Here is a 12,955-nt window from a genome sequence, read left to right on the forward strand (position 1 = left end):
AGCAACGAATATATTTCGGTAGGAGTGGCATAGCTTTTAACAATTCAAGAATATAATGTTTCTCTGAAGAGGCGCATGTGCGCTACTAAGCTTTGGCGATTGGCCATCGTACATTCGCTTGATTTACGTCCTAGCATGGGTTAGATCAGTACATTTTATTACGGCATTGTTCTAGAGCCGGTAACAGCGTAGTGAATTTAACTGAGGATGTATTTCATCGTTAATCACGTGGTGATTTGCTGAAAACTAGTATACTTTGGGAAAGAAATTGCTCTAAAAATGAACAAGCACATCAGACTGACAAACAGACAGACACAGAAACACACACACATGCACACACATACACTTTCTCTCTGTCTGTCTCTCTCTCTCTCTCTCCATCTATCTATCATTCTGTCGATCCCTGTATCCCTCTCTTACTTTCTCACTCTCACTCTATCTCTAACTACCCATTTATCTCTCACTTAGATGGTGGTGGCGGTGGGAAAGATAATGATGATGTTGATGCTCATACGGACAACAATATTGAGAAGCGAGATGATGTGGAGGAGTAGGAGGAGGGAGAGACGCGGAAGAGGGGGTGGATAATGGATAGATTTGGAAATAGAGAAGGATATGGAGATATTAAAATATGAGAGGGAAAGCAGATGGAGAAAAATTAGATTCCTGTTTAAAAGACGAAATAGCGAATAAGATTTACAGACAGACAAACACACACAATAGAGAGAGGGGACAGCCATTTTTTCCTGAAATAAACACGTGCATATGTGAGTGCAATTATCCGCTCACGCACAATACACATGCATATAGTTTTACAGACACATATATAACGTTTGCACCATACGTTTTTAAAATGCACACATTGGAGGATGAGTGCTCGTATATGAATTATTAAAAGCATTACCGTCTCTGAAAACAAAGACAAAGAGAAAAAAAATAAAAGGGAAATCACGGCAAACAAATTAAAACAATTAAAACGAATATAAAGTAAAAATAAGTAATAAAATAAAATTGGTAACAACAAATAAACAATTAAAATATAATAGCGTAATAATAATAATAACAATGATAATAATAATAATAATAATAATAATAACAATGATAATAATAATAATAATAACAATGATAATAATAATGATAATAATGATAATAATAATAATTAGAATAATAATAAAACGAGAACAATAACAAATACATGAACGACAACAACAACATTATTATTATTATTGTTATTAATATTATTATTAATAATAATAATAATAATAAATCGCGCGCCATAAGAAATACATCAATACCAACAACAACAGCGACGACAACAACAACAACAACATTACGGGAGATGAAATTTTCAACAAGCATGAAATTTATTTTCTAAGCAAAGACAATTCAGCTGTCCTCTGTTATTTCCATGTGATTAAACATGGTGTAGGATGTTCCAAGAACAACGTCGAAGATGAACGACAATGACAACAACAACAACAACATTTAAATAGTTATGGCTGAAATAAATAAATGGATATGAGCGGTCCGGTAGTGGTATAGATAGTGGTGGCGACGACTGTGGGTGGTTTAAGTTGCTAATAGCAGTTAGCTTAAATATATCCTTATACACATACGTGTCTATACGTAATACATGTGTCTGGAACATATACATGTGTGTGTGTGTGTGTGTGTGTGTGTGTGTAACAGAGAGAGGGGAGAGAGAGAGAGAAAGAGAGAGAGAGCGTATTTGTTCAAATTTGACAATATGACGATTATGTTGCAAACCAGAAATTGTCGTAAGATGTGTAATTTGAGCTTGAAATACGATAAATAAATGATATCGTATTGCTGGTTAAAATATGCCATGAATAAGGAAATTCTGAGTAACTTCAGTAAAGCAATCACCCAGCTTCGAACAAAATAAATATACCACTCCCTCTCGTGTATTATATATTACATTACTCATGAATAACATCACGCGTACATAACGTATGTTTGCATCAATCTATCGAGATATATATATATATATATATATATATATATATATATATATATATATATATATATATATATATATATATATATATATATATGTCGAGATAGATAGATAGATAGACAATGAGAGAAAGAGAGATAGGGATTTATGTTTGAGTACCATATGAACAGTGATAGAAGTTTGTAAATATAGCTATTTGTGAGCGGTCAACTGTAATTTTATATATTTTTGATTGCTTGTTCTTTTGTGTGTGTGTGTGTGTGAGAGAGAGAGAGTGGGGAGATAAAAACAGATAGGGAAAAAAAGAGTGAGCCTGAGTGTTTTGAATGAACACCGTGTGTTCATATTGCTGATGGGAAGACTTTTCCGACGAGGGAATTCATCCATGGAAATTAGAACAGCATGGATGTATCTGAAGGAGACTTGAAACAAACGCTCAGTCTTGTCTATAAATGGCTGACGTCATCTCTGAAACGAGGCAGAAGTGGTTGGGAGCTGGCCGAGGTGGAGATAGCATAAGGCGAGGAGTCTTCAATAGAAGTCGAGGAGTGGTGTTGATACACTGAGCAATTAACATAATCAGTAGATATGAAATGAATCCCTTTATTTAATCGTTTGTTTGTTTTAATAACACCAACATAATATCGATGTCGAGGATTATAATAATAATGCTACGAATAATATTTAACATTTCAGCTTGCACGACTGCTCTTTCGGGGTTCTGTTGAAGAATATGTGACTAAATGCTCTTAGTACGGTGCTTTACCATTTTCACGTGACCGTGATAACAATCTATAGAGGTAATAAACGTTGGACCTTCTGTCCTTGCGTTGAATCCCACTGCGTGGCTTCTTCGGAAAATGTCGAAGGTGCAAGTGTTTCGTAATATAGACCCCAACTGACCAAAGACTTGTGCATGGATTTGGCAAAGGAAAACTGAAATAAATCCGTTGTGTGTGTGTGTATGTCTTTGTATCCCGCCCATCCATCAGTGTTGGTTAGTTTACATCTTTGTAACCTAGCGATTAGGCAAATGATGTCTATAGAATAGAGACCATGCTTTAAAAGCTCCTCCAAATTGGTGCTCCAGCATGACTGCAATCCAATGGCTGAAACAACTAAAAAGTAAAATGTGTGTGTTTGTGTGTGCATGCATGCGTGCGTGCGTGTATGTATATTCACATCGATAAAAAATAGTCACAACAAAACCAGTGTCACTATGTTTGCAAGGCAAGTCTAATCGGCTTGGTTTAACAACTCAATGATAAAATTATCGATTATTTTAGTCTGATATTCGTACTGGAACTAGGTCTTCAAGTGGATAAATCAATTAAGGAAGCAACATCAGCAGTAATATTCTCATAGATCAATACAATATAGCAAAATCTATTTAAAAAAAAGTGTTTCAACTGATCAGGCTCCATGAGAGAAAACGAGAGAGAGAGAGAGGGGGAAAGGGGGAGAGAGACAAAGAGAAAAAGAGACGGACAAAGAAATAGAGTGGGGAGAATGTGTGGGGTGGTGAAGGAGTAAAAGATTGTGTGATATGGTAAGTGCCAGAGTAAAGTAGGCGGGGAATGAATAAAAGAAGAAAAATCGTAGCGAAAGTAATTAGAATACCACGAAGAGAGAGAAGGAAAAAGAATTTTTCAAGACAAAATATATCGGCCGCCATGTTTGTACACTACTTCTCAACTCCCCTCAGACTAATAAGGTGGTGGTGGTGGTAAATTTTGTGAAGATAAGTGGTGTTAAATATAATGATGCTGTTAATGATGATGGTGATGATGGTGAAAATGGCAGTTGTAATGGAGACATTGGCTTCACATTTCATTCACAGCCATAATACAAAAAGTGCTCTCTGGTTATTTTTGTAAACTTTATTCAACAAGTCAAGGTTGAGTTTAGTCAGGGTCGACTGAACTTAGAGACATACCGCCATTTTGAAGCCTATGCATTTGTGCGGGTGTGTATGAGTATATATGTATACATATATATGCATATATGTATGAGTTTGTGTATGTGCAGGGCGGGACTACCGTTTGTGCTGTTTGCAAAAATGCAACGTCATACTCTTCATTGCTGAACATGTTGCACACTACACGAAACCTAATAGATATATCTATAGGTGCGCGCGCGTGTGTATATATGTGTGTAAAACTGCGTATACACAGACTTGTACCTTTGTGCAACAGTACATTATAATTATTATAATTATAGTTATTATTATTATATATAAGACGGCGAGATGGTAGAATCGTTAGCCCGCTGGACGAAATGCTTAGCGGTATTTCGCCCGTCGCTACGTCCTGAGTTCAAATTCAGCTGAGGTCGACTTTGCCTTTCATCCTTTCCGGGATCGATAAATTAAGTGCCAGTAAAATACTGGGTTCGATGTGATCGATTCATCCACTTCCCCAATATGGCTGCCCTTGTGGCAAAATTTAACACCATTATTATTACTATTATTATTATTATTATTATTATTATTATTATTAGATATAGAGAGAAGAGTTCTTTACTTGGATACGTATTCAAGTAAAGAAATCTTCTCTCTATATCTATAAAAACTTCTGTTGAGTTACTTCAGTCCTACATAAACTATTATTAAGTGCCTCCCCCTTTGGGAGTTCTATTTATTTATTATATCTTTCTCCGTTTTCTTCCTCTGTTTAGACAAACTTTCCTACCTTTTCGGACAAAACCTTTTGTAACCTTCGTCCTGTCTTTGTCCTTATATGTTTTTGATTGATATTAGCCCCTGTGGCCAATAAAACGAATTTATTATTATTATTATTATTATTATTATCAATATTTTTAGTTAAAATTTCATGTTTATATAAATTTTCTAATTTTGTTTCTTTTCTTTTTTATCTTCTGTAGGTCAGTCTGCTTCGTCTCCCAAGCGGGCCAGTGGTGATGCCCATGTTTGTGGCAAATGCAAGGAAGAATTTCTCGATTTGGCAGAATTTCTTGCACACAAAAAATCCTGCACACATCTTCCACAGCAACAAACTGAACAGCAGGATGATGTTTGTTCTTCTGAAGTAGATCCAGATGGCGACTTTCAAACACAATCCCCTTACACACTTACTCTTCATGAATCCGAAAATTTTACAAACTCAACGGAAGTAGCCCTTAAAAGTATCACGGACTCAATAGACGCTACGTCCTCTGCTCCTTTTTTTCTACAGCTCAATCTCGACGGTAAGATAAATCACAGAGACGCTGATGATATCGTTGATGAAGAGATGGATGATGTTGACGATGATGATGATGACGGCGGCGATGACGTTGATGAGGACGACGTTGACGAAGGCGGCGGTGACGGCGGCGGAGGAGGAGGAGGAGGTGGCGGCGGCGACGGTGGTGGTGGTGGTGGTGGAGGCGGCGGCGGTGGAGGTGAAGACGACGATATCATCGATGACGAAGATGACGAAGACGTTATGAATGACGACGATGACGATGAAAACGTCATCGACAACAGCAACAACCCCAACAACAGCGAAAGTGAGAACAACCTCATCAACAACAGCAGCAGCAGCAACAACAACAACAACAACAACAACAATGACAACGACGTCGACGACGATATTGACGACGGCGATCACAACCTTGTCAGCAGCAATTCTAACAATAATAACAACAGCAGCATCATCAACAGCAACAGCAGCATCATCAGCAGCAACAGCTTCCACAGCAGCTTCAGTAACAGCCATCATCTATATCATTTACATCCCCATCATCATCATCACCATCATCTCCACCACTCTCTTGCTAATAGTGCCAGTGTTGGTGCAACCAACAGCCTGAGGATGTCACCAGAACAATGTTCGGACAAGTACAACCCCTTATTACTAAATGGGGTCGAGAAAGATGCCAGCAACTATGATATAAACGGCAGCGAGTTTTTACACCTTGACGAAGGACGGAAATATCTCTCGGAATCAAACCCTCAACTACCTCACTTTCCACTTCATCCTTATTCGTCAAACCTTATAAACGGCGCCAGTACTGGAGGCAATGTTATTATTGAACCCCTGCCCGAGACCAGAGCGGCGGTTGCGCAGTTTGCCGAAACGAACAGCGCTGTGGCAGCGGCAGCAGCAGCAGCGGCAGCAGCTTCTGCCGCCGTCACCGCCACTGATATGGCTTCCTTGCGCGCTTCTATTTATGGCCTCCATCAACAGGCCAACGCTTTCATTCAATGTGTCAACATGTTTGAAGAACGTTTCATGGCTTTTGCATCGAGTCTCGGTTCGGGCCCCACCGCTGCTGCAGCTGGGCTGCATTTGTTGAATGGCCCCTCATCTTTGAACCCACCAGTAGTAAATACCTCATCAGGTCTTCTTTCGACGGCTCTCCCGTCTTCTATTGTTAGCGGCGGTGGCAGCATTAATGGTGGACTCGGTGGTAACGGTGGTGTTGGTGTTGGTATTGGTGGTAGTAGCGTTGGGGTTGTTGTCCCGTCTGCGACGGGTCAGCAGCAGGGTTCGATATTGGATAGTGCATCTCCTGCTGTTGCTGGCAGTTTAGCGAATTCGCTTGAAGTTGTGGCCACCACTGCAATACGGCACACAACGGCGGTCCTCAACCAGGCCGGCGGCATACAGACTCAGTGTCATGCACTGCCACCTAGTGGACATCAAATCTGTAGTAGTAACAACAGCATTAGCAGTAGTAGTAGTGGCAACAATAGCATCATAAACAGCAACGTGGTTGGTTGTGTGACTGGAGGTAGCAGTGTTATAAGCAGCAGTGCAGGCAGTGGTAGCCATCACCATAACCATCATCATCATCATCACCACAGTACAACACCAATTGTGTCGTCCGTAATACATCATTTACATCCGCACCAGGAAACTCATGAAAGTACTCAGTTACATACAAACCTCACATCCTTGCCATCATCACACACTACTTCAATGGAATACTCTCCTTATCACGGTAAGTACACCTCTCCTTTCTCTCTATTCAATATTTTGTTTGTGGTATGTCTTATGAAATGCACCTTAGGCGGCCACCACTGGGCCTTATGTCGGGTTATGTATAACAAGTGATTCCTGAATCAAGTAAAACCAACGACATTTGTGGCCAAAGTATGAGAAGATACTTGAATCATTAGACAACATATGTTTATAATATACATGTATGTGTGTGTGTTACAAGCTGTTCCTCTTTTCTTTTCATATTAATTGTACCACCACCCCGGGTTTACTTTATCGATGAAGATATATCAATATGAGCTCTTTGTGTAATATGCGTGATTACACATGCACGCACACAATGATTTCGAAATTGCTTAATAAAAGTTGTATGAAATCAATTTAAGATGAGATTTGAAAGCAACCGCATGAAGTGTTGTTTATTGGTTGAGCAATTTACACCATTGTACATTTTCATTTTTCAACTTGTATATGCAAATATTGTGTTTGTGTGTGTGTGCGCCCGCATGTGTGTAAGTGTGTGTGAGGTTATGAGAGAGATGTGTTATTGAAAACGCGACTATGCTCCAAATTAATCTTTTCTTATATGGGTCTTTTTTGTTTTTCGTATCATTGTGTAAGACCTTTCCACTTTGCTTCAATATTTATCTATAGAAAATATCAACCGATAATACATCTATACTAAATAGAGTTCCCTACAGATATATAGAATTTATAATGCAATACATATATATTATAACAAAAGAACTAAAGTTTACACTCGTCAGATACAAGATAAAAGGTTACTAATGAGGTGTAATTCTAATGACCAAAATACATGCGTGATGGCGTGGAACTCTAATAGACAACTTTTGGCTGTACAGTCTGCATAAATTAGTCATTGATTGTAAAAGTGGTAATACAGATGCCTGATGAACATTTATTACCTGATGAAGGCACCCAATGAGAGAATCTGGAAACATCGGTAATATGTAGGAAATTTATTATTTCAAACTGCGAGGATTTTATACTAAGATTTAAAAAATGACACAGACAGACACTCACAAAGTAAATAAATAAATAAATAAATAATAATAATAATGATAATAATAATAATAATTTAGAACATTGTCATGTTTTGGATATAACACGCTTGAATTAAAAGCTGTTCCCCGTATAAGGTATTTTGTGTATATATGAACATAATTCGCATTTCGTCTGATGATCGTCAACGTCAACTTCGAATTAGTAATATATATATATATATATACATTCGAGACAAGTATTCTCTGTATGGAATACACTTCGAACTGCTCAAGAGCGGGTAGAGGAGCAAATGTAAGGACAAGCAAGTTAGGCAAGTCGATATACAAAAATTATTAACACATAAAGTGGACATATATGTATACATATAAAAAGTCCGTCTCGCACAGAATAAAGGGGTAAAGCAAGAGTTTTAAGAGCCCAACAGATGTTTCTGTGCGGGCGGGGACTGTTGGATCGTAAGACTCTTACTCAGCGTCTTTATTTAGGACGGACCTTTTTATATGTATACATGTTCTTTTATTTACAATTAAACCTTGGGAGAGGCATTATGCCGGTAATAAACACACGCACTGGTTCAGTCCTTTATTAATTTATATAGTTTTTTGTTAAATTATTTCATTGCACTCTTGCAATGAAATAATTCTTTTATTTGTTTTATTTGTTTCGCACATTTGACTTCGGCCATACTAGAGCACTGGCTTTAGTCGATCAAACCGACCTCAGGACTTATTCTTTGTAAGCCTGGTAGTTATTCTATCGGTCTCAAATGCCGAACCATTAACTTATTGGCATGGGGGACAAACACACTCACATATAATAATATATATATATATATATATATATATATATATATATATATATATATATATATATATATATATATATATGCGACGGGCTTCTTTCAGTTTCCTTTTACCAAATCCACTTACAAGACTTTGGTCGTCCCGAGGCTATAGTAGAAGACACTTGCCCAAGGTGCCACGCAGTGGGAGTGAACCCGAAACCATGTGGTTGAGAAGCAATCTTCTTACAAAGTCACGCCTGCGCGTGTTTGCGTGTGTATATATATGTGTGTGTGTATGTATATATATATATATGTGTGTGTGTGTGTGTGCATGCATATATGTGTGAGCGTGTATGTATGGAGGTGACAGCTTTTCTGTTAAACGTAATTCATAATAATACAACCGGTTCGTGTTTCGAGTTTTTATCTGTACCCTGAGTTTTCCTGTATGGTATTTCAAATTGAAATTTAAGATGTCATTTATTTTATCATGCATCTCAGTTTGAAGGTGATTACATTTTGGTCATAGATAGATCTTCACTGTTTCTGTATATGTATGTATGTAGATAGATAGATAGATAGATAGATAGATATGCATATATATGTATATGAGAGGTTTCTACACGGATTGCATATGCAACTTCAACAAACAATGCTTTTCTGAAACTAATGTAAAGAACACTCCTATCAAAAGTGATATGCATTGGGACGGAACTTGGGACCTCATAGCTGGCCGAGGGGTGAAGGTCTTAACCACGCAACCATGACTGCGATTAGATTGGCTGCACAACTTGTGAATGTCGAACTCTTGATGGGGCGATGCAAAAACTCGGAGTAAAGTCCGCCAAACTTTAAAAACTTGTTACAAGTATTTGAACATCGTACCATGATTGTTGTTGCTATTATTATTGTTCGTAGAATCATTAGATTATCGACGGAAACAATTCTGTGCTATAATTTCTTGTTGTTCTTTACGTTCTGAATTCTTGTCCTACGGAGGTCGACTTTGTCATTCATCCTTTCGCGGTCGATAATATAAGTACTAACTGAACATTCAAGTTAATGTGATTCACATACTATCTTTCCACTTAAATTGCTCGTTCTGTGCAGAATTCGAAACCATTATTTTGTTGTTGCTGTTGTTATTAAGGCAGTCAAATAGCAGAGTCCTCAGCATGCTGAGCGAAAGGCTTAGCGTCATTTCGTCCGTCTTTATGTTCTGAGTTCAGATTCCGCTGTGGTCTGCTTTGTGTTTCATTATTTTGGGGTGATAAAAAAAATCAGCAATTGAGCACTGGGATCGATGAAATCTACTAACCCCGTCCCCCTAAATTTCAAGCTTTAGGCTTAGAGTAGAAAAAATAATTATTATAATTATTATAATGTTCTTGTTAATGCGTGTGTGTGTGTGTGTGTGTGTGTGTGTCTGTGTCTTCGTTCTGTTCCAGTGCAATCTCTTTGTTCTGCACATAATATCACTCCAGTCCCGGTCTACCATCTCCCCGTTAGTATTGATAAGACTCATTATTATTTCTCTTATAAATGTTCCCTCCATCCCTGAAATAAACCATATGTTCAAACCATCATCCTCTAACACTTCCAGATCCAGCAGCACATAGAGCATTCGAGAAGTTTTACCTTCATTGAAAAAAAAAAAAAAAAAAAAAAAAAAACTCAAACAAGAAGAAAATAATGGGAGCAACAATACACGTTACCGGAACTGCTGCTGCTACTCCTTCTACTGTTATTGAGAATGGTTTTGCTTTGCACGAAAGCAACACAAATGCAACATAACATTTATAATAACACATAGTATAACCTGCAGACAAGCAACAAAACGTAAGTTTTGTGTGCGTTAGGTACCTGCATACATATAAATAGTTAGATATACATATGATTTTATAAAAAAATATATTTACGTATTACTATAAAGATAACCGAAGCTTCGACAAATTTAAATCTCCCATAAAGCAATGGATCTACTTCCGTTTCTTAAAGGAAATTAAAAATGTGAAAAATGCTTCCATGGTGTCTGATAAATATGTTTCTTTTGTTTTTTGTTATTTTGTTTTGTTTGTTTTTAATCGCAATTTTACTAACAACCAACTTTCTTTAGTTCTTTTTCTTGTGCAAGCACTTGTCCAAAGATTGAGTCCTTCGTTTCCTTAAAACCGAAATTTGGAGATTTGAATTTTGTATGGCACAATATGAAATCAGCACAAATAAGAGTTCTCAGAAATCGATTTAGAACATTTCTTTTAGTAAAACAGGGCATGTGAATAAAGTTCTCAACTGAAGATAATGGTAAGTGTTGTAATTAATAAGTAGGTTTCTTTCCTTGATAAAAATCCCCGTCACATCTATTGGAGAAATACCACCGAGAAGATGGGATTACTCTAATTTCGGGTTAAAGAAATATAATGTATGGAAAAAGTAGTATATATTGACAAGGATGAAAATTAAAAAAAGGCTTCCGACGTTGTAGAATTTGAACTGGAGACTAGACGAAGGAGAGGATTCAAACTCTTCTCCACAAACTCTGTTACTAACACAGAATAATGAAACGTAAAGGAGACACAATTCTGATTGTGAGACAGATAGAATAAGTACTAGACTTACAAAGAATAAATCCTGGGTGCAATTTCTTCGACTTTAACACAGTGTTCCAGCACGGCCCCAGTCAAATGACTGAAACAAGTAAAGGAGAAAGAAATAGAAAAACAAGAATGTATATATCTGCATGAGTCCGTTGTAATCCCCGCGTGTGTGTGCGTTTGTATTTATAATATTTACGCTGGACTTAAAGAGCAATGATATCTAAGTTGTATGTCATTATGTCTCGTAACGTAGCGGTTCAACAAAATCTCGATAAAATATATATTTTAAACAAATATTAAGAGATGGGTTGGTGAGCTGGTTATATTATTTATTGAAACATTTGAAAGCGGTGCTCCTGCGTGTCATATAGTCCAATGGATAAATCCATTATGAGCATGTAGTCCCGTACGTGCTTTTGTGTGTGTGTGTGTATGTGTGTGTGTGTGCATGCTCTGGTTATTTATGTTATGCCGACTGAGTTATGTCGTCTCTATATAAATGTGTAAATATCTACGTGTCATTTCTGTTCTGACTCAATATATATTGCCCATTTATTATTGTTTATTCATCGGAAAATGATAGCATGGAGAAAAGGATATCACTTTGCACAATAAGTTTAGAGATTCAGGCTTGGCACAATATCTCTCGGGATCTCACCTGGCATAACATCTCAAGATATATCACCTAAAACAACATCATACCAGATTATGTTTCAATCTTATTTACCATGCTCACAGGCATGTTTTTCCAATGTATTTTTGTGTGGCCTTCATTCTATCGTACGTGTGTATGTCTGTCTATGCTTGTGTGTGTGTGTGTGTGTGTGTGTGTGTGTGTGTGTGTGACTGTGTGTGCGCGCGCGCTTGTCAGCATCATATATTTGTGTCTAATTTGTAACCTACAATACATTGACACTAACAAAGAAACATGCTTGCATGCTATACGTTTGTGAATGTATGTGTGTATTATATATATATATATATATATATATAATATACATGTGTGTGCGACCATATGTATACACACAGATGTATATATATGTATATATGTATATATATATATATATATATATACACACATAGTTTCCATTGTTGGATGTCGTTGATATATGTCATATATTTTTTGTCATTTATTTTGATTTCTAACCAACATAGTGTTTAGAGTATAGTGTTTGTGTGTGTATATATATATATATATATATATATATGTGTGTGTGTGTGTGTGTGTGTGTGTGTATGTATGTATGCGTATAATCATAAATACACATCTATATATACCTACAAACATACGTACATGCATACATATATACATATCTGTCTATCTGTCGATACATACATATATATATATATATATATATATATATATATATCAGAGAGAGAGAGAGAAAAAGCAAAATGTCAAAGGAATAACCAAATTGTAAGCTGTTACTCAAGCAATCAACTATGAGTCCAGTTTATCCAACAGTGGAAAAAGCTGTAAACTTATGACGTTCGGTTATTCCTCTGGCATCTGTTATCTTACTGCCGCTCTATACCCGACTAACGTTTCGTTCCAAACAGCACGAATTTTTTAGTTCTACACCAGGTTAGTAATATCGTAATGCCTAAACGAAATATTAGCACT

At 37.0% G+C, this 12,955-nt stretch overlaps 1 protein-coding gene across 1 annotated transcript in view; it reads left to right on the plus strand.

Annotated features, from left to right (window-relative positions):
- LOC106878625 (uncharacterized) overlaps positions 1-10,507 on the plus strand; it is a 140,588-nt gene extending 130,081 nt beyond the window's left edge. Inside the window, exons 2-3 of the mRNA XM_089353696.1 lie at positions 4,862-6,925; positions 10,338-10,507. Of these exons, the coding sequence (XP_089209822.1) occupies positions 4,862-6,925; positions 10,338-10,381 (2,108 nt within the window). The 3' untranslated portion in view covers positions 10,382-10,507. The remainder of the gene's footprint in view (positions 1-4,861; positions 6,926-10,337) is intronic.
- The last annotated feature ends 2,448 nt before the right edge of the window (positions 10,508-12,955 follow it).

The sequence above is a fragment of the Octopus bimaculoides genome, chromosome 6, assembly GCF_046866305.1.
Source record: "Octopus bimaculoides isolate indiv1 chromosome 6, ASM4686630v1, whole genome shotgun sequence".
Taxonomy (NCBI): domain Eukaryota; kingdom Metazoa; phylum Mollusca; class Cephalopoda; order Octopoda; family Octopodidae; genus Octopus; species Octopus bimaculoides.